The sequence below is a fragment of the Amia ocellicauda genome, chromosome 11 (assembly GCF_036373705.1).
Source record: "Amia ocellicauda isolate fAmiCal2 chromosome 11, fAmiCal2.hap1, whole genome shotgun sequence".
NCBI classification, from domain to species: Eukaryota; Metazoa; Chordata; class Actinopteri; order Amiiformes; family Amiidae; genus Amia; species Amia ocellicauda.
Genome location: NC_089860.1, coordinates 22,201,874 through 22,226,709, shown reverse-complemented (window position 1 = coordinate 22,226,709; position 24,836 = coordinate 22,201,874). Strand labels below are relative to the sequence as shown.

Below are 24,836 nucleotides of genomic sequence, written 5' to 3'. Positions count from 1 at the left end.
ACAAAACCTGTAACACACACATTTCCAAGAGTAACTTCAGGAGGAAAGGAAAATCAAACTCCATTGCCTTAAACTTCCACACTGCAGGTCGAGAGAGAGAGAGAGGAGCGAGAGTGTGCAAGAACATAACAACTTTTTCATTACAGATAAATTCATTAAATACTATTGTGGCTTTTTCTGTTCTGCACCAGAGGAAGCTTTGCTTTTACAATATACTTACCAGGAATGCACTAAAGTTGAGCAAGCTAAGGTTTTAATCCAAGTGGGTGTATCACTGATGGAGGATTTTTAGCCAAGTTGGTTCCTCGCCAAGCTTTCTGTGCCTCAAGGGAAGAGATGGGAGGGTGGAGGGGCTGTTTTTGTAGCACAGAAGGATGGGATGTGTATATGTGTGTATTAATTCCTGAATACATAAAATAAAAAATAAAAATTCACTGCCATCAGCTTTTTTAAGTTCTAACACCACAAATATTACCCCATGGATTTATTTTACTGGAGCATCATTGAAGAGAACTGTCTTTTATTTGAGTCATATAAGAACAGGACTAAAAAGAGGGGTCTATCATTCTTTTTATGAACTTGTCAAGTCTTCTGGTGGAGAAGGCTTGTTTGCCGAAACACTGAACTTATGCATCGCACCTGTGTAAGTGATCATGTTCTGTTCCGAATCTCAGATGAATTCACTTTTTTTTGTTTCTTCTTTTCTCCGGACATGTTCATAAAATATTAAATGGCAGCCATAAATTTTAGTTTGAGCCAATTGCACAGCACGCAGAGAGTGAGTAGGAAGAACTGGAACACAGGCACGAAGATATGGAATATTGCAAGGAAAGAGAAATGATGCAAGACAGTAGTCCTTTGTCTGCGATGTGATTGGTAAGATGCCACAGTGTGCTGTGAATGAGAGAAGCTGTCTGGTGTACATGCCCAGATTCTTAAGTTATTGGCCACGGCTCAACGATAGCTCATTTCTGGACTGGAGAAAGACAGACTAAACGGACGTCCTGCACAGAGCCTTCCACTCTTCTGAAAAGCAATATATTAGTTCAGAATTGTTTTCTTTTTACCAATGAAGTAAAAGAACATGTCAGTCACAGCACATTTAGGTGGTGCATGTAACCCAGAAGACTGAGTGTCAGAAAAGGTTTTTGCAGAACAAAAGTCAGTGTTTGCATTAACTCACACCTGCTGCTTCTCGAACTGGCGACCAGGACAATCTGAACACCCTGCACATGTTCTCAGTATCGGCACTACAATCTGACATTCCTCCCAACTTGCTATCCCTTGACGTCACAAGATCATTCGAAACCCTGCTTTGTTCGATTCTCTGTTGCGCCTCATTTTTATTCTTTACAGAGAGAGAGAGAACAAGTGAAAGGCAGAATACTTTACCAGATGTTCAAATGCTTATAATATGTTGTGCAAACTGCGCAGAGACGTATGCTATCTAGGATCAAGCCTCGTTGAGCTGAGTTATCTCCTGTTGTTTTTGGCATGTTTTGTCCGAGATTACTCTGTTAGATAATAGGAGATCACTGTTGTATAAAATGGTCTGGCATCAAAGTCAATGAACCAAATGTGATCTAGGACTGCTTTTAGTCCTGACTAACTAGACCAAACCAATTTCTAAAGACTCTCACCACAATCCTGCCCTAGAACATTTTTAAATCCACAATATTTTCTGACACGTTTCTACTTATTTGTGGGTTTTCTATGTTTTTTTCTTTTTTTTTTTAAGTAAGTTTACAAGATTTTGCCAAGTCCACAGGCGTTTCAAACCTTCAAGAGCCAAAACAAACAACCCCAATCAGGCACTCTTGTTTTTCTGTATGTCACAATACTGAGCATAACATTGTGTGCTTGCTGATCATTGAACCCTCATGGAGGCATCAGGAGATGGGAGATAAGTGAATAAGAGATATACTGTCACAAGTGTCGTTGGGAGATGGCTCTCTCACTACTCAGGGCTACCGTGCAGGCAGGCCTTTTCAAATCTCACCTGCATTAAAGGAAACCGAAAAGAAAAAGTCAGTGCCAGGAGCGTATTCTAATAACGATAGGAAATGAGCTAACCTGCTCAATCATCCCCTCCTTAACAGTTACAGATGGATTCACAATTACGATCTGCCTGTGGGCGACAAGCACAGGTGGGCCGAGCAGGAGAGGAAGGGGGAGTTTGTGTTCCTGCCAGGTATTACAGCGCAGAACAAAGCTGTTTGAGACAAGTGGAATGTTATTTAGCAAAGGAAAAAGCAAAAAAACAACACCCCCCATTCCCAACCCCCCGTTCCGTCCCTCCCCCACCACTATCACCACCCCTCATGTCTCCTGACCCTATTTATCACTCGCGAAAAAAAAGAAAAAACACCTGCCTTAGAGTGCACCTTCATATTGTTTTATTTCACAACAAGAACGCAGATGAATAGAGTTCAAAGCCATACCTGCAGTGCACAGCCCGAGAATGTACGCTTAGGTGAACGTGTTGTGCTTTGATTAGTCAAAAAAGCATGCAGTGTGGAAGCATGGGAGATTACAGGCAATAATGTGATTCGGAAACCAATTTTGTAATAAAGGGGAATTAAAAATGAAAGGCATTTTCGAAAAGAATTACACAAACCTTCCAGTTAATTTAAGAAAACGGCAGCAACAATGAAAAAATAAGTAAAGTCCCCCATCTGACTCAGGCTGGAGTGTGGTTTACCATGTTTTCTGCAGGGAACTGAGAAGAAGGAACATGTAAATATAATTAAGTATAATTTTGAAAACCATCAAATGTCCAGCTTCCAAATGACAAAAAGCATTCAGGATAATTTCAGCAGTTCAGCAGCGGGTGGTGAAGTCCATACACTGGATTAGAAGAGACATTGTGCATCAGACAGAACCTGCACTCCCTCCCCCCGACTCCATCCGAGAGGTTGCTAGACCTGGGGCTACAAACAAGCCAAAACAGATAGCATCAAACGAGAGAGTAACCGAAACAACTGCAGGTTTATTTTCTTTATTCGGTAGCTTGGGCCTGATTATACACAAGCAAAATCCCTGGCGCAGCTCTCCAGGGGGTGCATCCTGCCTGTACACGGGGTCCTGCCAGGGCTGGTTCGTCTCCAGCCACACAGTTGGTTTATCAGTGGGCTTCCAGGGGATGGTTACATTTGCACAAGTGCTAGTCCTCAAGGTCAAACCATAAATGTACTATTGGATTTGCCTCTGGAGTTGGTCCATCCCAGTCTAGACGCTGAGTAACTCCCGCCTGAATCGAAGGTGTCTGTAGTCTGTGTGGAAGCTTATTCTATAATCTGACTCTCTCAATGAGTCTCCACAACATGGTGCATAGTCTTTCCTGTATATGACTACAGGGCATCCAAAGCAGACAATGCAAAACAAACAAACACGAAAAGTAAATGTATGTCGTTAATATCACTATTGCTGAACCGCAAGATGTAGGGCAATGCAATGTAACACCTAATGCCCTTGTCAGCTTCTCAATTACTTTCTTACTATTATGTCTTGTTTAATGAGAGTTCCCTGATTAAGATCATATGCGTTTACCTGAGGCCTGGAGAATTGAACAGTTTCTTCTCTGGGTAGGATTCATGTACCAGAAATACTTTTAAAATGTACTTCAAATGTTCTCCTCTATGACTACACAAAGGTGACATAATCCATTGCCAACATTTCAGTAGTGCTCATATGTTTTTGTAATTAAGAGGTCTATAATAGTACAGGCATCGTATTCAATAGTGCGTTTTCATGAAGTTCAGAATCTGCCACCTGAGACCGTTCCAGAGGTCTCTATGTTAGAAGATGAGAAAGAGATGAGATGAGTTTGCTGTGTGTGAATGTTGGTTGTTGCAACAAAATACGTGTCTTTCTTTTATGTGCCGATAGGTAGAAGAGGTTCTTTCAGCAGAAGGGGGAGAAAATGTCTGTTGCATTGTACTGAAAATAAACACACAACACAGGTTTTGTCATATTTAACAATATATATTTCTAATTTCAATGTACATTCCGTTTTTTTAAACTTTTCTTCACAAACAAACAATAGTAGGCATCTAAAATAAATACTATATAAAATAGAACTTCAAAATAAATATATCTATAAAGGAAAACTTTTATATGTGAGTTTTTTTTTTTTTTTTTTTACAAGACAAAACCTTAATAGTATAGCTTCTTTTCTTGTCATTTACATTGCTAGGATAAACAGGGAAGAGCACAAGCCAGTAGCTAGGAAGGATTGTTTTCTTTTTTTGTTTAAGAGAGAGTGAACTATCCTGCAGACACATTTCTGATGGTCTCAAGTATGTCACATAGCCTTGCCACAGCCTTTACAAAGCATTGTTAACTCTGGGATTGTTTGAACAACTGATTAGCCATTTCTGTAGCAGGCAGATTTTTTTAAAAGTATTTTGGATTGTCATGGATGCAAATGCTAGCTTTGAGCCAACAGGGCTACAGCTAGGGCTCTCTGACTGACAGGATGAAGAGATTTAGTAGGTACTTCCTTCTGGGGGCCAACTCAGGACTTTGTAGATTTAAAGAATTTATATAACACAGCTGTATTTTGTCAATCAAGCCTGGGGGTATTTGTCAGGCAGCATTGGAAAAATATGTGACAATGAAGCCAAACAGAAGTGGAAATCAGTTGATCCAAGAAAGCTGAAATTGTATTTGTTTAGCAGTTTCTGTGAATATAAGGTTTCGGAGGTGGGGAGGAACTGAGAATTAGACATGCCTCTTTCTAGGTAATGAGGCATGAGTAACATAAACAGAGAGGTATTTTTATGACCCAGCACTGCTTTTTAAAGCAAGTGCTGTTTCTGATGGAAAGACCTGTCCTTTTATTTTTCTTTTTTTTTCTGTTTTCAAGAGTCAGCAACAATTTTGTAATTCCATGATTTGTTAGAGAGCTTCCTTTGATATTTTGGCATCTACTTTTAAGATGAATAGCGAAGCAGAACATTGCCACTGGAAAAAAAAAAAAGCCTCATACATTCAAGACATGGAATAGTGGTTTTCTTCTCCCTCTTGCATGGATTTGTCTTTGTGCAAGAACACAAGTGAAAACATCAGCATATATAAACTGCAGGGGCCATTACAGGGGTAGGAGTTGGGGTTAGCAGTATGGAGACACAGTATCCCTTTATGTCAAACTAGATCACCCTGCAAAAAGGACACCGTACCTTTAAGAGCATTTAAGATCACATAGGTTTCTGAGTGCACAACAGAAAAGTGTCCCTTAAATAAAGAATATGAGCAGAATCCTCATTTGGCTGGAGGCCTGACATTTTATAAGCACTAAAATAGACTTTCTGGAAAAAAATAAAAAATAAAGGATATTTACAATAAAATGCATTGTTTTTGTGTGTTTTATACAGTTCAGCAGCAGGGAGTCTAATATTATGATAGGTAGTGAAACAGAATGTGGTGGACATGTAGGCTTTAACTTTACAGACTAATGTGAAACAGACATTTTGCCATAGTACTTAATACTGTGCTTTTCTTCTATTATTAATGATGTTTTTGATCTATAAAGTTTGTGCAAGTTATATGGGTGATTTAAAGAAACTGGTCCAGATTTACTTTGCTTTGTTCTACCCACAGTTCTTTTCTTCTTCTACGGTTTGAAAAACAACTTACAATATGAATTAAAAGCTTATTTCTAAAGGTTATTAAGAAAACAGCCAACTTTGCTCCTTGTGCAAAGCCTAGTAAATTAGGCCCAGCGTCTTTCTACATTTCCTTTGTGAGGACTGTGATAAACAACACTTCTAATGAGTGAAACAAAATGAGATGATCCCTGAGGAGTCTTTTTGAATTAATCCTGTGACCAGGACTTGGTTTTCCCCCTTCGTGACTTGTTCATGTTAAAGGGAGATTGACCACACATTGTTTTAGTAACATTTTAGATCGCCTATGGGCTATAGGCAGTATCTGTGTTTTTTCCTTCTTTGCCAGATGCATTACACAAAATAGAGGAACGATTAAACAAGCGGACTCCACTCGTTCCCCTGTGTGGGGAATTCCCCCCCGGGTTATCAAAGATAAAACCAGTCCTTTGTGGGGAAACCTTATGATTGCTTTATAACATGATGTGCAACTTTCCTTCAAAGCTTTCTTTTTTTTTCCAATCAAAAGCTTTGTACCAAGCTTATAGATGTTGGCTTATGGCTGTTTATACTAATGTGTGAACCTTTGAACTGCAAAGACCTTCAGATAAATGTTAATTGCTGACTTTGTGGAACATTAAAAAAAAAAAAAAAGTCTGCTGAGATAGTGAACCCCATGGAAAGACTTGTCACAGAGTAAAATGGTGGGCGGCACCGAGCGCACTGTTATGTGGACTATTCCTTTAATCACGTATGTGATTCAAATCTACAAAGACTTTTCCTTTTTGCTTTTTAGGTTAGTAACTGTGTTGCTTTAAAGCTACCATACTTGGAAGAAAATGTTCACTCTCTCCCTTTCTCCATGGTTTTAACACATTTGCCATTAGGATCTTTGATTGAATGGAAAGGGCAGCTTTTGAAATCAGGAGTAAACCCCTTTCATTCCACTGAAAATACCCCCCAGCATATGAATGTCAGCCAACAGTAGATGTTAATGTTATTGTGCAGGCATAAATAAAAAAATACCAGTATATTATATATCCTTAAGGTACAGAGACAGGGGTGATGCAGCAGACCTCATGTTGATGGGTAATAAATAGTTCAATAATGCACAGAAACAGAAACATGTATTGTGCCTTTAGCTGTTTTTTGTTGGTTTCTTTTTGCCTCAGTCTTTGTCACGCGTTAAAGACTTTCTTGTAAGCAGGCCTTCAAGCCAGCAGTTCTTGAATGTTTGTTTCATTTTATATCTGAGCATAATATTATCATAAGTCTTAAGTACAGTTTAAAACCCTTTAAGTACCATAATTGCTGCCATCCACCAGATCTGGGATTGGCTGTTCAGAGGTGGAGGTGTTGGGAACTCTTGAGTGTAAATCAGAGCCCAGAGTGCCGGCTGCTCTTCATCAGGATGGCTTATCCTGACTGCTGGCCTTCACGTCCACCACCTTGCAGGCCTGGGAGGCTGTGCAGCGGCAGCCGGGGCGACTGGCAGTGTCATAACACTTCTGGGAGAGTTTGACGCAGCCCATGGCAGGCAGGTAGCACACCAGGCAGGGCAGCACCAGGGACAGGGCGCCCATGAAGGCCCAGCGTGCGCAGCAGTTCGAGTGGGAGCAGGAGCAGGGCCGGTCGGCGCAGGAGCCCTCGTCATCGTCGTCCTTGGTGCAATGGTAAAATATTCCCTTGACAAGGCACATGCATGTGGCAGAGTCCACAAGGTTTTGAACCGAGCAGAGGTACTCCTGGTTGCAAACCCAGCAGGAAGGCAGGGTCCGGGGCAAGGTACACTCCGTGCACTTACACTTGCCACATTCATCACACAGCAGCATGTGCTTTTTCACGGCCTCCTGGGGCACTGGGGCTTTGAGGTCCAGGGGCTTGGAGTTCAAAGGCTTGGGTTGAATGTTCACGGAGCGCGGGGAGGCATGATCTGCCACAGGGGGTGGGGCGGCATGGTCCAGCAGCCTCTGGTCCGAGGACGTGCTGCTGCTGCTGCTGATGGAGCTGGGCCGGCCGCTGAACGAGATCCATGGGTGCGTGATGTCGTTGGGCTCACACCGCTGCAGGTGGTGGTGTGGGTGGCCCACATGCAGGGATTCGTGGGGCCCCCGTAGGGGCTTCTGGCTGGTCGGCTGCTGCGCCACCACGGCTGGACTGTCTATGTAGTCGTTCTCAATGTGAGACGACTTCATCTGGTCAATGGGGAAGATGGTCAGGGGGTGCTGTAACCTCCCGTAGGGGACCCTGCTGTCCAGCAAAGGCTGTACCATAATGGAAGAGGAGACTCCTGGGATGTGGTGAGGAATCCTTGACTCCATCTGTAGTTTTGCGTCCTTCATATATCACACAGAGTGCTGAGCATTTAAACACCCTGCAAGGAGAGAGCAATCGTTGTGTTACACAGGGCACCTATCTGTCAAACACAATACTGTGCCAATGTCAATATATTCATTTTTGTCAGTTTTTGGTATACTAAACAAACTAATATTTTTTTAAGGTTACGCACTATATCTAAATGTGATTTACATGTTTAAAGCACAATAAATACGATTATTATTATTATTATTATTATTATTATTATTATTATTATTATTATTATTATTATTATTATTATTATTATTTCAAGAAAATGCTGATTTCAGAGTTTTAAATTATTTAAAACAATGGCAATGGAAAAAGTATGTTCCTGTTTAGGTAGAAGAAAGAAAGCAGAAGAATAAAATAAATAAATAAAATGTATATATGTATATATGTATATATATATATATATATTTATTAAGTTGATTAAGGTAAGCTGTTAGACAAGTGACAAGTGACAAGTTTCCTAGATTTATTTTATTACTAAATAAAATATGATTGTTTTCAGTCTAGCAAAACAAGTCTGTTCATTCATATAGTGATTAGTATTTATTTGGGACAATACAACAGCTAAAATTTATAAATAAGTAACGAAAGAAAGCAAAAGAAGGCAAGACAATGTCAACCTAGACTTCATTATCGAGTATTCACTTCAATTGAATTATACACCCCGAGGATTGAATTTATAGCCGAATGATGTAATGATTGCTGATTGTGAGTGGTATCCAATGAAGTTGAACTATTTTATTTTAGTAATATTAGTGACATAAGGTTGTATTAAGAACTTGGTATAAAGTTATGGAAGAATTTAAATGTTTACCAGTGAAAGGACAACCATATTTCTCTCTTGTATAGGAGTGGAAATTAATTATGCTTTGGGTATTTCTAACAAGTCGGGCGGATGTAAGGAGGGTGTTGTGCTTCAGTATATTCCTGTGAAACACAGTGGACCTCGGCTAACTTTAGCTACATGTTATATCTCTAAACAGAGGAAGCGGCCTGGATGAGATTAGGTGGGAAAAGCACATTGTTCTCCATTTACCCTGGTTTCCTTTTGACTGCGGAATTTATTTTTGGCAACCACACACACTCCATCAAGTTAACTTCATAGTTAATCGCAAGTGGAACAAGAATGCTGCTCAGGCGACTGGGGACTTTTTGGTGATATAATGTATTTTTAGTTAAAACCGCAAACGAATCTGATCGAATTGTCTGATAATTGTCTGATAATATACTAATAAGACTATATGAACAATATTATAAATTAGTATTTTACAAATTAGCATCTTTGAAATTATGTCGAGTTCCAGAAAAAAAAACATTATTATAATAGTATTATAGTCTTAGAACAAATGTGTTAGAGCAAGTCCTCTTTTACACATTGCTTGTTGTGAATAATAACAGCACATTTTGTGTGCAGTTTTAATATAGCCAGTGTGTTGGAATATTAGAAACACAGGCAGTGCTGAGAGAAACGCAAAGTCCTACACACACAGAAACACACACCGCAAAAAGCCGCACAATATCTTACAGTACAGTAGAGTTTCACATTAGTTATTATTATTATTATTATTATTATTATTAGTAGTAGTAGTAGTAGTAGTAGTAGTAGTAGTAGTAGTATAAACCAGAATTAGAAATCGGTATATTTTACTTAAATATGTTCATTTATATAGACGCAAAATATAGTATTCAACACGTTAGTTATTTAACCCTCAACACGTTTACTATTTAATCTAACGTGTCAGAAATATATACCACACTGTTATAAACATTACCTCAAACAAATACAAATAAGCAGTAACTTCAAAATCCTATTCCTGCAAGTGCATCACTGCGTGTAATTCAGCACAAAACCCAGCGGCGCACAACAGCACAGACTGGCCGCGATGGGTGTACTGGCGAAGTACAACTATTGCGGTGACAACTTTGACGCAAAATATAGGATGGCTAGGCCGATGTGCACTAAACTAACTGTGCACCAGCTGACACAAAATGTTATAACAATGTTGCAGTAAGGTTGTAGGTTGGTTGTGGCCAATGCAACGTCGTGACAGCGTCAGAAATGCTGAATGGTGCTAAATAAATGTTGTGGCAATGTTATTAAAACCAGAATGTATTTATTTATTTATTTATGTAACATTGTTACAATGTTTTACTATGTTACAAGAAGGTTGCGATACGTTTTCTGGACGTAATCATGACCATACAAATTAATGTTTCTGCAACCTTTTAAACGAACGTAAAAGTAACAAAACGTTGCTGATAACGTTGCTACAACATCATTTTGCTAGCTGGGCATGTTGTGGAATAAATAAATACATAAATATATACAGGAATAAATAAATCTGAAGCAACTTAACCTTGTTAATACTAAGTACATAAGTGTTAAATGCACCTTAAATGTATGATAAAAGCATGTATTGATTAAATATAAACTTATTTTATATGCCCATCATGTACGATTGGTTTGGACTGCTTGTCATGACGCTTCCTTCTCCGTTATAATCTCTTCGCCAGACCCTACAACAGCCTTAGACAGATGTGTGTAATCTCTTATATCCCTTCAACCCATGATATGATTCTTGTTTTAATTTGTCTTTTTCGTGTAATCCGCTTTCTTATAGATTGCTTCTGGAGAAAAACAAAGGTTGAAAAACAAGGGAAGACGAAAACGCATGGCAATATGGTGTATATCTTAAGGTAATAAGAGGTGTATCAGTGTTAGGTCTCTAGGTTGCCTGCTTTTGGTGGTAATAAAATGTTTCTGTGCACAGAAGGACAGACTGACCATCAGCTGACCCCTGCTTCATGATAAACGAATGCAAATGCTGCAGAGAAGAGTCACGCAATACCACCAGTGAATTTGTATATGCAGCCCTTAAACCCTCTGTAATTTGAACTCGAGACATACACATTTAACATGTTTGAACAGAAATAAAACGTCTTTACACTTTCCAACTTTTTACGTATCTTGACGCTGCATGCGTCTTCGTAATGGTAGAAACCATAGTTAAATATTGACATAAATTGCCAATAAAAGAACAGCTTGTTCCAAATGCTGGCCAATAGGTATTTTAACGCACCTAAAAGAGCCAGAAATATGCTACTGGAAATAAAATATTTCCAATAAGGGTTTTCATCTATTAAAATATATAATATATATGAAAATATAGTATATATACAATTATACAGCCTATATATAGAGATAAATAGATAGATAGATATATAGATAGACAGATGCATTAAAAATGCAGCAACTTACTTGTTGTGAAGAACAATGCATTTCCTTGATTGTTTTCTTTGCATTTACTGTATATTCCAATATGATCGGTCCAGGTAAAAAAGGACCCAAAGAGAAATCCGCGATCGCAGTCGCCTCGGACCTGCAGTGCGGTGGGGACGCAGGCTTCTGGCTACGATGTTGCAACTGCTTGGGAAAATGGCTTTTTTATGAATGGGAGGGTGAGGGCCGTACTGCGCAGGTGCGTTGACGGGTTGTTTTGTGAATGGGAGGGTGAAAGTCGTACTGCGCAGACGCACTGACAAGCTGTTTTGTGAATGGGAGGGTGAGGGCCTCACTGCGCAGGCGTACTGGCTGGTTGTTTTGTGAATGGGAGGGCAGAGCGTGCCAGCGCGCAACTGCGGGGGCCGCATTTTTATGAATGGGAGGACTGAGCGTGTCACTGCGCAGGCGCGATATCCGGATGTCATGAATGGAGGAATTGGGAGCTTTCCTTCACAAGAGCAATGTCACACCGGATTACAAGAATGGAGTAGTTATGTACCTCACGCCACGCTATTTATTTATTTTTTTAGTCATACATTTATGTACCCTTAGAGGAGCCTGTGACCTCAAAATATATATTAATGTCCGATATCAGACCACTTCAGTTTATTCAGAATACATACACACATATATATTATAATGAGTTAATATCTTAAACCCCATAAACCCCATCTGAAGTATGCGGACTGTATTAAGTGAAGTCCAATTTCCCCCTTGAATGCATGCTACACAATCAGAAATAGTTCTGACATTATTCGTGCCTATTGTTTTGCATTACATTTTGCCCCCTTACTAAGTATTATGCGTTTATTATTACTTCACCTTGAATGAAGATTTAAACTAAACATGATTGATTGAATTGGTCAGAGAAATGGATGAAAGAGGCGAAAACGCAATGCAGGGCAGCAAGTTATAACAGCAGGATCTTCCCCAGACTAACGCAGAGTCTGACCAGCTCGGAGGGAGAAGAATCCATGATCGCAAGCATAATATGAATGTTGTATTTTAAATAATACAGGACAGGCCAGTGTGTGTGTGTTAGTGCAAGAATAAGCGACATCGTTATTTATCATGTCACTCGTGCCCGGGTTAATACATTCAAACCCGTTTTCTACAGGCGGTTGCGTGGGGAACGGTTTCACGGTTATCAGGCTCGGTTTCATGAACAGTTAAAAGACCATTTTTTTGCAATGCAGAAATCCAGGGCAGACACCGAGAGCTGGCAGACATAGTGCGTCTCACAAAGGAGCAGGATGTTGTTGATTTGTACCGAAACCACACAGAGGAAATGACTGTAAATTTCCTTTAAAGCAGCCCACTGTCTGCCCCCCCCCCACCCCATAGATCGCAGCGGGACTAGAATAGCGTAACCAGAGGGTCATCTGCCAGCCACCCTTCTTATCTTTTAGTGTTATTATTATTATTATTATTATTATTATTATTATTATTATTATTATTATTATTATTAATAGTAATAATAATGTAATTAACTATAGTATTACAACACCGACAATAAAACCCCAATTTGTTGTATTGCATTTCAATTTTGGCATGCTATTTGATCTAACTAAAGATATAGTGTAGGCATATATATTTCCCAAAGCGCATGTGGAGTCAGTCTATTGCAGGCTTAGCCAGGCTCGGCTGCTGGAGTTGCGCAATATTTCCAGTTTACCTGCAGGCGATTACAGACCAGTGTGTGTACAATGAACGTGTTTTAGAATACATGTGCAATGCTAATCTTACCCCAATTCTATGTGTCCTTACTTGGCAAATGTGGGGTTGGTTTGACTCCCCAAGAGAAGGTCCTTCCTGGTAAGAATAGCCACTGAGCTCACCCACTGTTTCCCTGTCTTTCTCGAAGAGTCCGCACACTTTCTTTAAACACGGGGTCCCTGTCAATCACAGCGCCAAAGCAAGTGGTCCCCAGGGAGTCAGTGCTCAAACATCCCGGGTAACTGTTATCAACAAACATCTCTTTCTTCTGTTGTTGCTTTTTATTAGAAAACATTTAATATAGTAATGTATGCAAAAAAAACACACACACTGAGCCTTGTTTAACATATCAATTTATAAAAAAATAAAAGTGTAATGAATCATGATATTATAATGATAATTAATAATAATAATCATAATCATAATAATATTAAATGAAAAGCTAGCAGCTGTTGAAGCATCCTCTTCATATTTTGTTGCAGAAATGCCATTTAATAAGCAGTTAAAGAAACTCAGGGCAGCCAGGGAGCAATCAAAGTATTCTTTCCTGTGGAACTTATGTGCACAATTTCATAACACAGGAAGCTTAGAAACGTAGCTTGCTGTCCTATTTCACACAGCTAGCTCAACGCTTTAGCTGCATACCAGATCCTTTATATTAGACGTGTTCACAAAAAGCCTTTGAAGTCTTCACCTTTTTAAACCAATCTTTCCAATTAAATTAAGAAATCCAGTCAGTGCAGAGGACCCATATTCTTAGCCTTAACAGGCTTTAGGTTTAGGTGGCCTATCTGTCTAAATTAATAAATTAGAGCTTTTTGTTACTTTTAAAATATTACAGGGTAACCAACATTTGAAGGCAACTGAACTTGCTGACAATTGCTTTGAGTTTAAATTGAACTGGGCATAGAGATAGGAAAATAATGAGAGTCTTTTTAGATATTTTGTGAAACATATTTTGTCCCATCCCTCCCCCCCTTTTTTGTGTGCTCCTTATGCAACATTTTCTATTCAGAGTTGATGAACAGCAATTGGAAATGGGATTAGCACTTGGGCAAACAGAGCCCTGTGTAGCAGGAACCGGCATCAAAGTCAGGGAAAGCTCTTCAGCTGTTTGTTTGTTTTTCAGTCTGAATAATCCTTTGTAGCTGCTATGTGTTTTTTCTCACCATTCACATCAGTAATGCACAGTATGCTTCACTACAGATGGGTATCACCATCGTACACGGTTGATCGTGTAGCTTATGGTTGGCACCCACCAGGTTCTTGTTATTTTCTCTGCAGCTGTCTGTCTCCCTGGCATGTGCCCCAAAACTACACCCATGTTTAAGCTGCATGCTGAATGGAAGATTTTTAATATCTTCAGCCAAGAATTAACTCATGAAAGGACTGATTTTCTCTCTCTCTCTCTCTCTCTCTCTCTCTCTTCCTCCATCTCCATCCCCCCTCTAAAAATGAACTACAAAACATAGCAAAGGACTGCAAGGTGTTGCTCAAAATTGAAACTTGATCACTGGCTCTGGTAACTGAGATGGTCAAAGGGGCACATTGCAAACTTGAGCTAATTGTGGAGTGATAAACATTAAAGACACTCAAATCTCACAGCTGGATAAAGGAAAAGGAAATACAGTATTTTGGCTTCAGTCATTCTGTATTCAGTGTCAACTTCAAACAAGTCTGATGCCATTATTACTAAAGAGAACAACAACACAAGCCACCAATTATATTGATAAAAAGTACTCAACACTTGTAAGTTCCTGTGCCTTTGATAAGAAATCAAATCAGCCGTGGCTTTGTTAGCTATGCAGTTTAACAGCCATCCCCACCAAATAAAGAAGATCTTAAAGGGAAGCCAGGTAGTTTAAACTCTTCAAATATTTGCTTCCTGGTTCTGCAGAAAGAGAGGGTTTCAAAGTTTGTCCCAAGGTGTGCTTGTGTATTTTGGAGGGGAAAGGGTTTGTGTGTGTGTGTGGTTTTGGGGGATTGGGGGTGACGAGCCTATGTTGTGTTTCCACTGAGATCCATGCCCTAAAGCTGGTAAAAGGATATGATGTTCTTATTTCCTTGATTCATGTAACATAACTGCTTGAGGAAATTTATTGCATTTCATCACATTCCCTGGGATACATCATAGCTGTGCTGTGTCTCTGGATAAACAGGATTTCTTTTCCACATGGGTTTCAAATGAAGGAAAACTGTTATAAATGTCTCTCTCTCTCTCTCTCTCTCTCTCTCTCTCTCTCTCTCTCTCTCACACACACTTTCTATAAAAAATCAAATCCAAAAAGATGACAAGTTTTTCACAACTCTGTTTTCGATTAATTAACATTACAGGAAGTGAGAGAGGTCTGCTGTTATGTTCTAATGTTTCACAATCAGACTCTTTCCCTCCCTCTTCCTCCCAGTTCTTATATTTATCTTCCCTATCTATGCTATACTATACATGGAGGTAATTAGCCAAAGCAAACAGTGGGAGAGATTGGGTACAATTCCAATGCAAATACAAATGTGGATTGATGCTTAATCAATTAGGTCTATAAACAATATGCTTTAAAAAGTAAAAAAAAGTTTCTACTTAAACACATGTGGTAAGCATTTTGTGAAAATTGAGTACTTACGAAGGACTCCCCAAGTGCACAATGCTTTTCAAGGTGTTTTGTTGACTTCCTGTATTTGGCTCTGCTAGAAAAAGGGTTGCCATCATGTTAAGTGGCATTTTATTTCCTAATGACACATGGAAATGGAAAAGAACCTTCTGGTTCCAGCACAAAAGAATGATACCAGGTTTGAAAAGATCATGCCTAGATTCCTTGGTACATTTGTGCTGGGAAAGACCTTGATTTCGATCTTGGACTATTTGGGAGTGTTCAGTCAAGCCCACCATTTTGATGGATGCCCTCCTGTCCCTCCTGCTGCTATGGAGAAAGTAGAGCCTTCAAAGAGAAGATGACCTGTGACTTTTATCTTTTTTTTCTTTTAGTGGGACGACTAGATTCTAGTGAAGATACAGGCCTTTGCATGAACTCTCACCCTAAAGAAATAACTTATGGCCAACCCCATGAGGTTCAGGATCTATTCAGAGATCACACATTCTGCACATTCCACTTGCCATACAACACATTTTGGCTCATTCCAAAGACCTTACCAAGGTTCTGTGCGCCCAGGAGATATTTGCCCCACATGCACATGACATCATAGTGGGGTATTATCAATTCACGCTTTGTGCAGCATTTCCACTGCCATAGGCGGAATGCTATCACTGAAAACCGAGAGCATGTCTGAAACCGGTCTCTGGATGGTGTAATACAGACTTCGTGATGTATCTGTCAGTTTGAATCTCCAGCAAATGTCTGATTTTCCAACCCTGATATAAAATTGGTAGCCTGTTTCTTGTTGTTTGGTAATGTTTATATTTATCCTGTTTATATTTGTCTTCATACTCCATCCTGTTGTGCTACTAGAGTGAACAGACAATGGCTAGCCTGGATTAACCAAACTGCCACCTTCTATCTCAAATTATACAGCCCAGATCATGTAGAGTGGTCATTATCCCTATGGAAAATACTCTCTTAACTTGAGAGGGCTTAAAAGCTTGAAATCTGCATTGAAACCCTCAGTCAGCTCAATATCAATATGTGAGCAGCACCCTCTAGGAAAATATCTTAAATATATTGGCATTAAGAATACTAATACTAATTGATTGGAGTGATATTTAAGTTCCTTCTTCCATTAATCATTTTACCTTCGTTCTCTTTCCCGTTGGGTGATGCTTCACCACAGTAGGATACTAAAGCTGTATCTGTATGGCCTTTATTAAAACCAGAATTCTTATGCAGATTTAATTAAGCCCTAATAATAGTGTTACAGCAAGCAATTAAATTGTGAGTTAGGTAGTAGGTAGAATGTGTTCCAGACATTGAATTCTTCTCTCATGTTGTTTATTCCTGAAACAGATCTTTATATCCTCTAAATACCAAACAAAAGGAATTCTGGGAGGGTCTTTGCCACTCTATTAACCAGTCCTGGAGAGAGAGATAAAGAGAGCGTGTGAGAGAGGGAGAGAGAGGCAGGGTGACCTTCATTAACATCACATCAATGAGACACCAGTGCTGTTCTATATTTAAAATCTGATTCAGCAGGTCCTTGCTTAGACTAAGCAAAAAAAAGATCAGCACAATGCATCCAGAATGCAGGTTTGCTCTCCAGAAAATAGCTAAAAAAAGATGCAGATAAGCAGGTGTGTGTATCAAAATCAGCAACTGCTGCCTCTGCTAAAGCACTTTCCAGCTTCTGGAGCAAAGAGATGATATAAAGAAATCCAGGACATGCATTTGCTCTCTGAAAATACTTGCCGAATAAAGACGCAATGTGACCTTTTTCGGTTTCAGGGTGCGTCACTTTACTGTGCATCCGAATGGAAGAAAGTAAGTGGAGAGCAAAGAAGAATGCTACTGAACAGTGAAAAATTAAAGGTTGAAGGCTGAGACACAATCCTTTTACTTTTGTTTAATGTGAGTTTTTGGTTTTCATTTTTTTTTTTTTTACTTCTGTGTCTGTTGCACATATCCCTTTCTATCGTACATTATAATACACACAATGAATGGAAGTTTGTCTTGTTGTACAGCTCTTTGTAGACTTGGGTTAACTGCTCACAATGATCAGATCTGAGAGCCCAGCAAGTGATCATTAAAGAAGAACAACTACAGCCTCGTGCACCCTCTTTGGTCACTGCCCTGGAGTTAGAAGCCCTTTGATCCTGGGCTAATGAACTGGTAATACAGGCTTGTGGGCTACTTCCTGAGACCAGCTGGGAGCCAGCAAGCTTGGACACCTGAAAAAACATGTTCAAAATAACTGCGGCCTCTTGTTGGGCTATCACACCTCCTTGGCATCACCCACTGCTGTGTGACATCACACAGAGATGGACTACTGAAATCAGTTAGTCTGTCAAGGTGCCATTTGTCTATTCCTGCGTGATTATTCTAGAGTCACGGGCACATGCGGTATGCAGGTCCTCTGAATCATAAAAATGTGACTCACTGACGCTGTTTTAATGGTTCCCTTGCTAAACTGAACCATGAAAATAGTTTTCTTTGCAAATGTTTGCTCCTTTTTTCTGCTCATTATTGGTTAAGCCAGTGCATTAATTTTGAATTTAGACTGCCTTATTAACAGCAACAGTATGAAAATACTTAATTCGATTTTAGCTTCAGTAAGAAGACGGATGCAAATATGTCGAATTATTTCCTTCAGTTTTCATACATACTTGTAAAGTAGTAGATTCCTGTGACTGTAGGAGTCAGCAATACTTATTTTCCCCTTGCCTTGGTGGATCAAAATGATCTGTCTGAGATGGCTATCTTATGCTATTTTAAAATATTTGTAGTGTTTTCATCTGAGTGTTTTTTTACCACTGACTCCGCGGCAGAATAGAGTTAATAAGATGATAAAGAATGAGTAATTAAATATAATGTGTGTAAAGCTGTTTCAGCAGCTAACATATATTAACTTCAAGGGTACATGGGAAGCTAAAGCACCACACATTGAATTTACTTGTGTAAACGTTTGAAAAGAGAAAATAAAGGGAAAAAAAAGGTTCTCACTGCTTCTGCCATTTAGTCTTGGATTGTACAAAGCAGGAGTGACAGTTTATTTTTGTTCACCTTATCAGTGAGGTAAAAGGCCTGGGGAAATGGGAGCGGATATTTGTTCTTGTCTCTGGTACAACCTTTCCTTTTATTGAGGGAGGGCTTGGGAAGGTGGGCAGTTCAATAGCAGAGGCTTTGATGGCCATGCTAACTGTATGATATGGGACACTTCCTCTGCTGAATGGCTCCCTGACACATGACACCTGAAACAACAAACCCCAGTCCTGGCGACATGCCAGAGTGGCAAATCACCTTTTCTGTTGTTTGTAATGCAGAGCTCTCAGGTCAGGAATTCTTTCAAATATAGTGCACAGTGGTAGGTATTATGAACCAGTCAGATCTAACTTTACAGGTGCTTCTTTAGCAATTTCCTGACACACATATAAAACAAAAATCTAACTAGCACGCAGGTAAACAATCCAGCAACAAAAAGTGTGTCATGTAGGCCAAGACCGTGCCCCCCAACAAAAAATCCCGTTTGTCTGTTCATGACAGGCTAACTGTATTTTTCTTTTAACATTCTGATTTAGAAGAATTGTTCATAAATACTGTCATTTTTCTGTAGCTCCCAAGGTTTCTATTCACCACTGAGAGAGAAAGAACTGCCAAAACAAGATCACTAGAGCTTTGAGTTTCTTCACGATGAAATACCACTGAAGGTATGCAGAAAATCGATCAATAACACTTTGAGCTTCCTGTTGTCACTGCTCTGCCTCATGCCTATTAATGAACCATATAGTAATAAGGCAGAAAGCACTCCAGGAATGTAGAGGGATGTTCCACTTGTGCATTCTTGATGGAAATGAAACATCCCATTTGATAAAATAAAATGGAATGGAATCAAACGACCTCAACCTTTGAAACTCATCACAACAGGAAGCATGAGCAATATTTTAACGGAAAAATTATAATAATTTGCCCAGACAGCCCAGTGTGGTGGTACCCCCCTCCACCAGTGCGTAGAATGAGCAGTGGGCCCAGGATTTAAAGGTTGTCTGACTGAGCCAGTCTTGCCTTTCAACTGCGTGGTCTTGCCTTCCTGTGAAGTTTCAGAGTTTTGTACAAAGTGACAAACTCATCAAAGAGTTTGAAACTAAGGCTGAATAAAGCAATTTTGTATTACTTTCCTTCAAAGAGCAGTTGTGAGTTCAAAGCACAGAGAGAAAGAGGATGGAGAGATCAGAATCAGACAGACAGAGAGAGAGAGAGAGAGAGAGAGAGAGAGAGAGAGAGAGAGAGAGAGAGATGAAAAAAGCAAAAACCCTCAAAGGGGATTCAATGTCTTTCATGAAAGACTCTTCTTAACCCATCTCATTTTGTATTCCATTCCATAGCACTCTGAAAACAAGGGGCTCTCACTTGCCATAGCACATGTACTGCACTGTACATGATTTTATGTATCTTATGTATCATGTTCTTTGTTCTGCAGTAGAGTGGAAATACCTTTCAGGGTCGGATTTTAGTTCATGCATTTCCAGTTCCTCATTAAAAAAATAATTCATTTAAAATAATCTAATTGAGAGTGGGAATTGTACTGTGTACTGCAGCTTACATGTTCACATTAAAGCTATGTCTAAGTTTATAACATGTAAATGTTGGATTAGTTCGAACTGGTGCCGTTGACTGGTCCAGAATATGCAACATCAGGAGGAAATATTGCACACACTGTTTTTCCCTTCACTCTTTCCATGGTTTGAGTCATAACATTTCTCACTGAACGATAACTTATTGAATAATGTGATCCACAATCATGTTTTGTTTTTAGTCATTGGTAATGAACTTTGTTATCTGAGAGACAACCAGTTTGATTCCAGTCCTCCTAACTGGAATAAATAACTTCTACCCTTCAGTAACTGAAATAATCTTGTCTCTGGGCATGGAAAAGAGGATACCAAACACGGACAAATCTCCAAAATCTATAACAACACAACTTCAGTCAGATAACAGAGTCCACTTTTGAGACATGTTAGAGAATTTAACCACAAAATAATTTAACCCCCAAAACATACTGCGTGTTCATAGTGAACTGAGAATAACCAGTTTTCTTTAACACCTTTATGAAAATGTATTTCAAATGCAGGGAACACTCCACTGTTCTAAGTCAGGTGACTGGTAAATATAATGTTGGGGCCTGCTGTGTAAGAAGTACTGTGTGAGTTGATATGTTGATACTGCGCGGTAGATCCTATTGTTGTAGTACAGCGCATCACTGCAGCTTTAACGTGATATTTTTTTCTTCAGTTTCATTTGCAAGTTGGGAACTGAGCATCAGTAGGTTGTCAAGCTCTGATTTCATGATGGGTCTGTATTAACTGTCAGCACAATACAATTGAGCTGATCTCAGTGCTCCCTGTGCGAAGGTCAGCCTTTCTCGGAGTAAGTTTATCTGTGTAAATGGTATCAGCCTCCATCCCGACTGTTCGAACAAAGAGGAGGAATTATGTTAATTGTCAGTGAAATATAAATGAGCTGAAAAGCGTACCTGGGAAGGACTGCACAAACCCCTGACAGATGGGCTCAGGACAGTCATGTAAAGTGATATGTGCGTGTGAAACGAGCCCTGTCAGGACCACAGCCTCCCTGCAGAAGTGCTGTAAACCCTCCAGAGATCGCAGATGTCAAATGTGAGCAGATTGACAGGAAGTTTTCGTTTTCCATCTGGGGGTCTTGAGATGTTCTCATAATCCTCCAGGAGAGAACTGACTGCATACCTTCCAAACCAGAAGGCTTGGACAAAAACACAACACCTTATGTGGCTTTTCAGTGCACCTTCCTATCTATTAATATCTATTAGTTTACCGGTAATGTATCATTTCGTTTTCACATTTGTGATTTGGGATCCATACAGTTTTAATTTTTCTCCAGCTAAAGAGATAGTTGTATTCCTTGCTCTCTATGATGAACATTGGTACATTCATTTACCTGCCTTTTTTAAATCCTACAAGCTGACATTTCTCAGCTAGCAAGGAGATTTAATGTCAGTGTATTGGCTAGAAGTTAAAGCATATAATCGGAAGCAAGCCAGTGGTGTCAGGAGCACAAATCGCGTACTGGAATGTTCCCCCGGGTCTCACTGTGGGAAACTCGTGAAAGCCAGAAGCCCCTTATCACCAAACCAACTTCCCTCCTCTGTCAGGTCATGGCTGGGTGATGAAGTTTAAAGGCAGAGAGAAGATTGTGTCTTTTCAATGAAAGCAGAAGGTTCCAGTTAGAGTTTTGGCATATTCTGCCTTCTCTTGCCTTTTCCCTTCTCTAATGGAGCTCCAAATGAAAGGAATTCATTTTTTAATCTTTCACTTTAATATACTAGCAGCAAATACATCTTCTCTTTGATGTATTTTCTTTTAAGTATTACATTTTATTACTTTTATTACTTTACTTCCAGGTCCAGATACAGCTAATGAATGCAACTGAAAATGAGTAAGGGATCCTTTGATAAAACAGTACAAATCCATGGAAGGAAAATCATTAAATCAGCCTATATCTGGTAAATATTTAAATGTACTTAATGGACAGGAATGACTATACTACTGTCCATTAGGCAGCTGAAGAAATCGCCGTTCAAGTGTCTTGCCTTGTGTGCCACCAGGCCTGTTCTACAGTCGAACAATATCACATTACCAAGATTGTATAAATAGTATAAATGATTTCCGCTTGCAGATATATAATGCAGGTATCTCTTTACAAAGCCCCTACTTCAGCCTGGCTGAATGCCTGCGCAGTGCCTCAGAAATCCCACAGCCCTTAATCCCCTTAGCAACAAAGGTCTGTTTCTTTGCTTAGCATGAAGTAGGCCTCAGAGGCCTAGTGTGTGCCTTGGCCTGTAGGCCAAAAGCCTCCTGTTTACAATTTCCCTATTCCTGTTTTTAATGTTGCTCTGAGAGCAGCCACAAAGGGCTAGTTTTGTCCAGCAGGAACAAGGGAGCTATTAGAGAGGGATGGAGGAAGGAAGGAAGGGAGATTCGAGGGGAAAAGCCCAGGGGGGATTAACTGCCACAGCTGTTCCCTCAGGGACATGACTTTATAGGGATTTTTTATACATATAAGAGCAATGTTTAAGTATACGTAGGATGAACAGAAAAAAATAACAGTAATCATATTTTTGACGTGTCATTTCATATGCTACATGGTGCCCTTTACAGAGTTCACAATTAACACTTGCAATTAACTAACTATTTCAGTTTGAAATCGATCTGTCCAGAACCTGTGAAATAGATGACGCCATCGATCAGCAAAAACCTCCAGCAAAAATTCCTGTGTGGCAACTGCAGAGCCAGCATTGCACACTATTGGAAGTGTCACTCATTGGTTAGTGAGATGCACCAGAGTTCCCTACAGTGCTGGGTACCAATTTATTTTATTTGATTTTCATTCAGTACAGATAGACATTTTTCAGGATTTCCCCAGTTATTGCACCTAGATACAGACCGACAGACTGACCCCACTATCACAGTGCTGTGCTTGACAAGCCCCAGATCGACTGAGTCCCCAATATAGGCTCTGCTCTTATCACTACAGCCACTGGGAATCATGTTTGACAGCTTTGTGCTAATATTTCTAATAATCTATTTCTTGGTGACTTACAGTTTACACAAGCATTACAAAAGTGCAGTAATACAACACATTACATTTAGAGTAAAATGATAGACTGATAGATAGATAGATAGTTTATATTTTTGGAACTACAGTTAAAAAACAAACAATTGAAACCTTTCTGTCCAGCTTTACAACCTCAGTTCCTTCAGTGACAGAATAGAACAGCTTGTCTGCCGGCCTGGGGACTCTGCACCTGCAGCCTTTCCCCATCCCACTCAAAGAGTTTAGTTTGTTGTCATTTTTCATAGTTGATCTCTGTAATCCTCAGTGTGGGGTGAAGAAATAGCAGCTGCATAGCCTTTCGTTCTAACTGTTAAAATGGCACTATTGAAAGTCCTGTTCTTTGTAGCCTTTTTTCCACACAAAAAACAAGAAAAGAAAAAATAATTTCTCCCTGAAAAGTAATTACAATTCTGAGAAAAATTTAGAAAAAGATACAGTAAATATATAAAAGTAATACTGTACGTATTGCAAAAAATAAAATACAAAATAAAATAAGAACAGGATCATTTCAACTGGTGCAAAATGAAACATAAAAAAAACAAGTTCAGCTGAAGAACATATTTTGCTTCTCCATATGGCAACCATTTGTCTAGAGGAGGACTTCCAGACATAAATAATACTGACAAAATTGCAGAATGCATCTCTTCCACATGGACTGGGCCTCTGGAGGGATAGTGTCCTTCACATCACTGGGCGAAAGGGGTGTTTAACAGCAGGATAGGGACTCAATAGAATATAGGCATTACACAGAGCACAGAGGTCGACAGAGACAAATATCCTCTACAAAAATAAATAAATAAATATAATACTATATTATAAGCAGCTGTTTGGTTGGTGTCAAAGACTAACAGATTCAATCTAAAAGTAATGTGTATATATATATATATATATATATATATATATATATATATATATATACTAATTACACCAACTAATTACCTCACTGCATGTCACTGAAACAGAATATTTAATCAGTAGCTGTGCTTCAGAAGGGGACCTGGCCTGTTTAATTGCCTTTTTTTGTTTTTATTGTAATGTAGAAAGATTATATTAATCTGAAATGAATCTGTCCTAAAGTGAGGGTGAATGATTTCTTTATTCATACCTTACTAGGGTTGTAGTTTTTGCTTCTCTCTCTCTGTCTCTCAGTTGCCTGTTAGACCTGTTCTGAAGCTGAAAGCTACATCCAGACTATGCTCTGTCAGTGTGTGTGAGAGAGATTGTGATTAACATTCATTCAATACACTCTGGGATGTGCATTCTAAGCCCTTCCTTCCTGCTCCAAGTGGAATTCTCATTAACTCATAACTACTTTTCAAGAGCAGCATTCTTCTTCGGCATACGGACTTCTTCCAAGAGCTTAGCTTACTTATTTTCTTAAATGGCAATGAATTGCAAAAATGTTACAGGCCAGTGCTCCGCAGATTCATCCTGAGATCTAGTGAAAATCAATTAGATTAAAGACCACGGCTGCAAAAATGGTGGCTTAACAAGATAAGAGACACGCATACACACAAGATGTGTCACATGCAGAAAGCTTCAGATATTTAATATATGTATATATTTTCCCCCCAAAGCAGAGTCACATGGGGAAATTGATTTTCCACAAGCCTGTAT

At 39.4% G+C, this 24,836-nt stretch overlaps 1 protein-coding gene across 1 annotated transcript; it reads right to left on the bottom strand.

Annotated features, from left to right (window-relative positions):
* Nucleotides 1-6,111: 6,111 nt before the first annotated feature.
* spry4 (sprouty homolog 4 (Drosophila)) lies at nucleotides 6,112-11,385 on the bottom strand. Its single transcript, XM_066716954.1, has 2 exons — nucleotides 11,233-11,385; nucleotides 6,112-7,980 (listed from the first exon to the last, which is right to left on the bottom strand). Exon 2 carries the CDS (start codon nucleotides 7,946-7,948, stop codon nucleotides 7,013-7,015), a length of 936 nt encoding a protein of 311 aa, XP_066573051.1. The 5' UTR covers nucleotides 7,949-7,980; nucleotides 11,233-11,385; the 3' UTR covers nucleotides 6,112-7,012.
* Nucleotides 11,386-24,836: the final 13,451 nt, after the last annotated feature.

Bases quoted from the DNA above. Each gene is read 5' to 3' on its own strand.
- spry4 (XM_066716954.1), bottom strand. From the start codon at position 7,948: ATGAAGGACGCAAAACTACAGATGGAGTCAAGGATTCCTCACCACATC.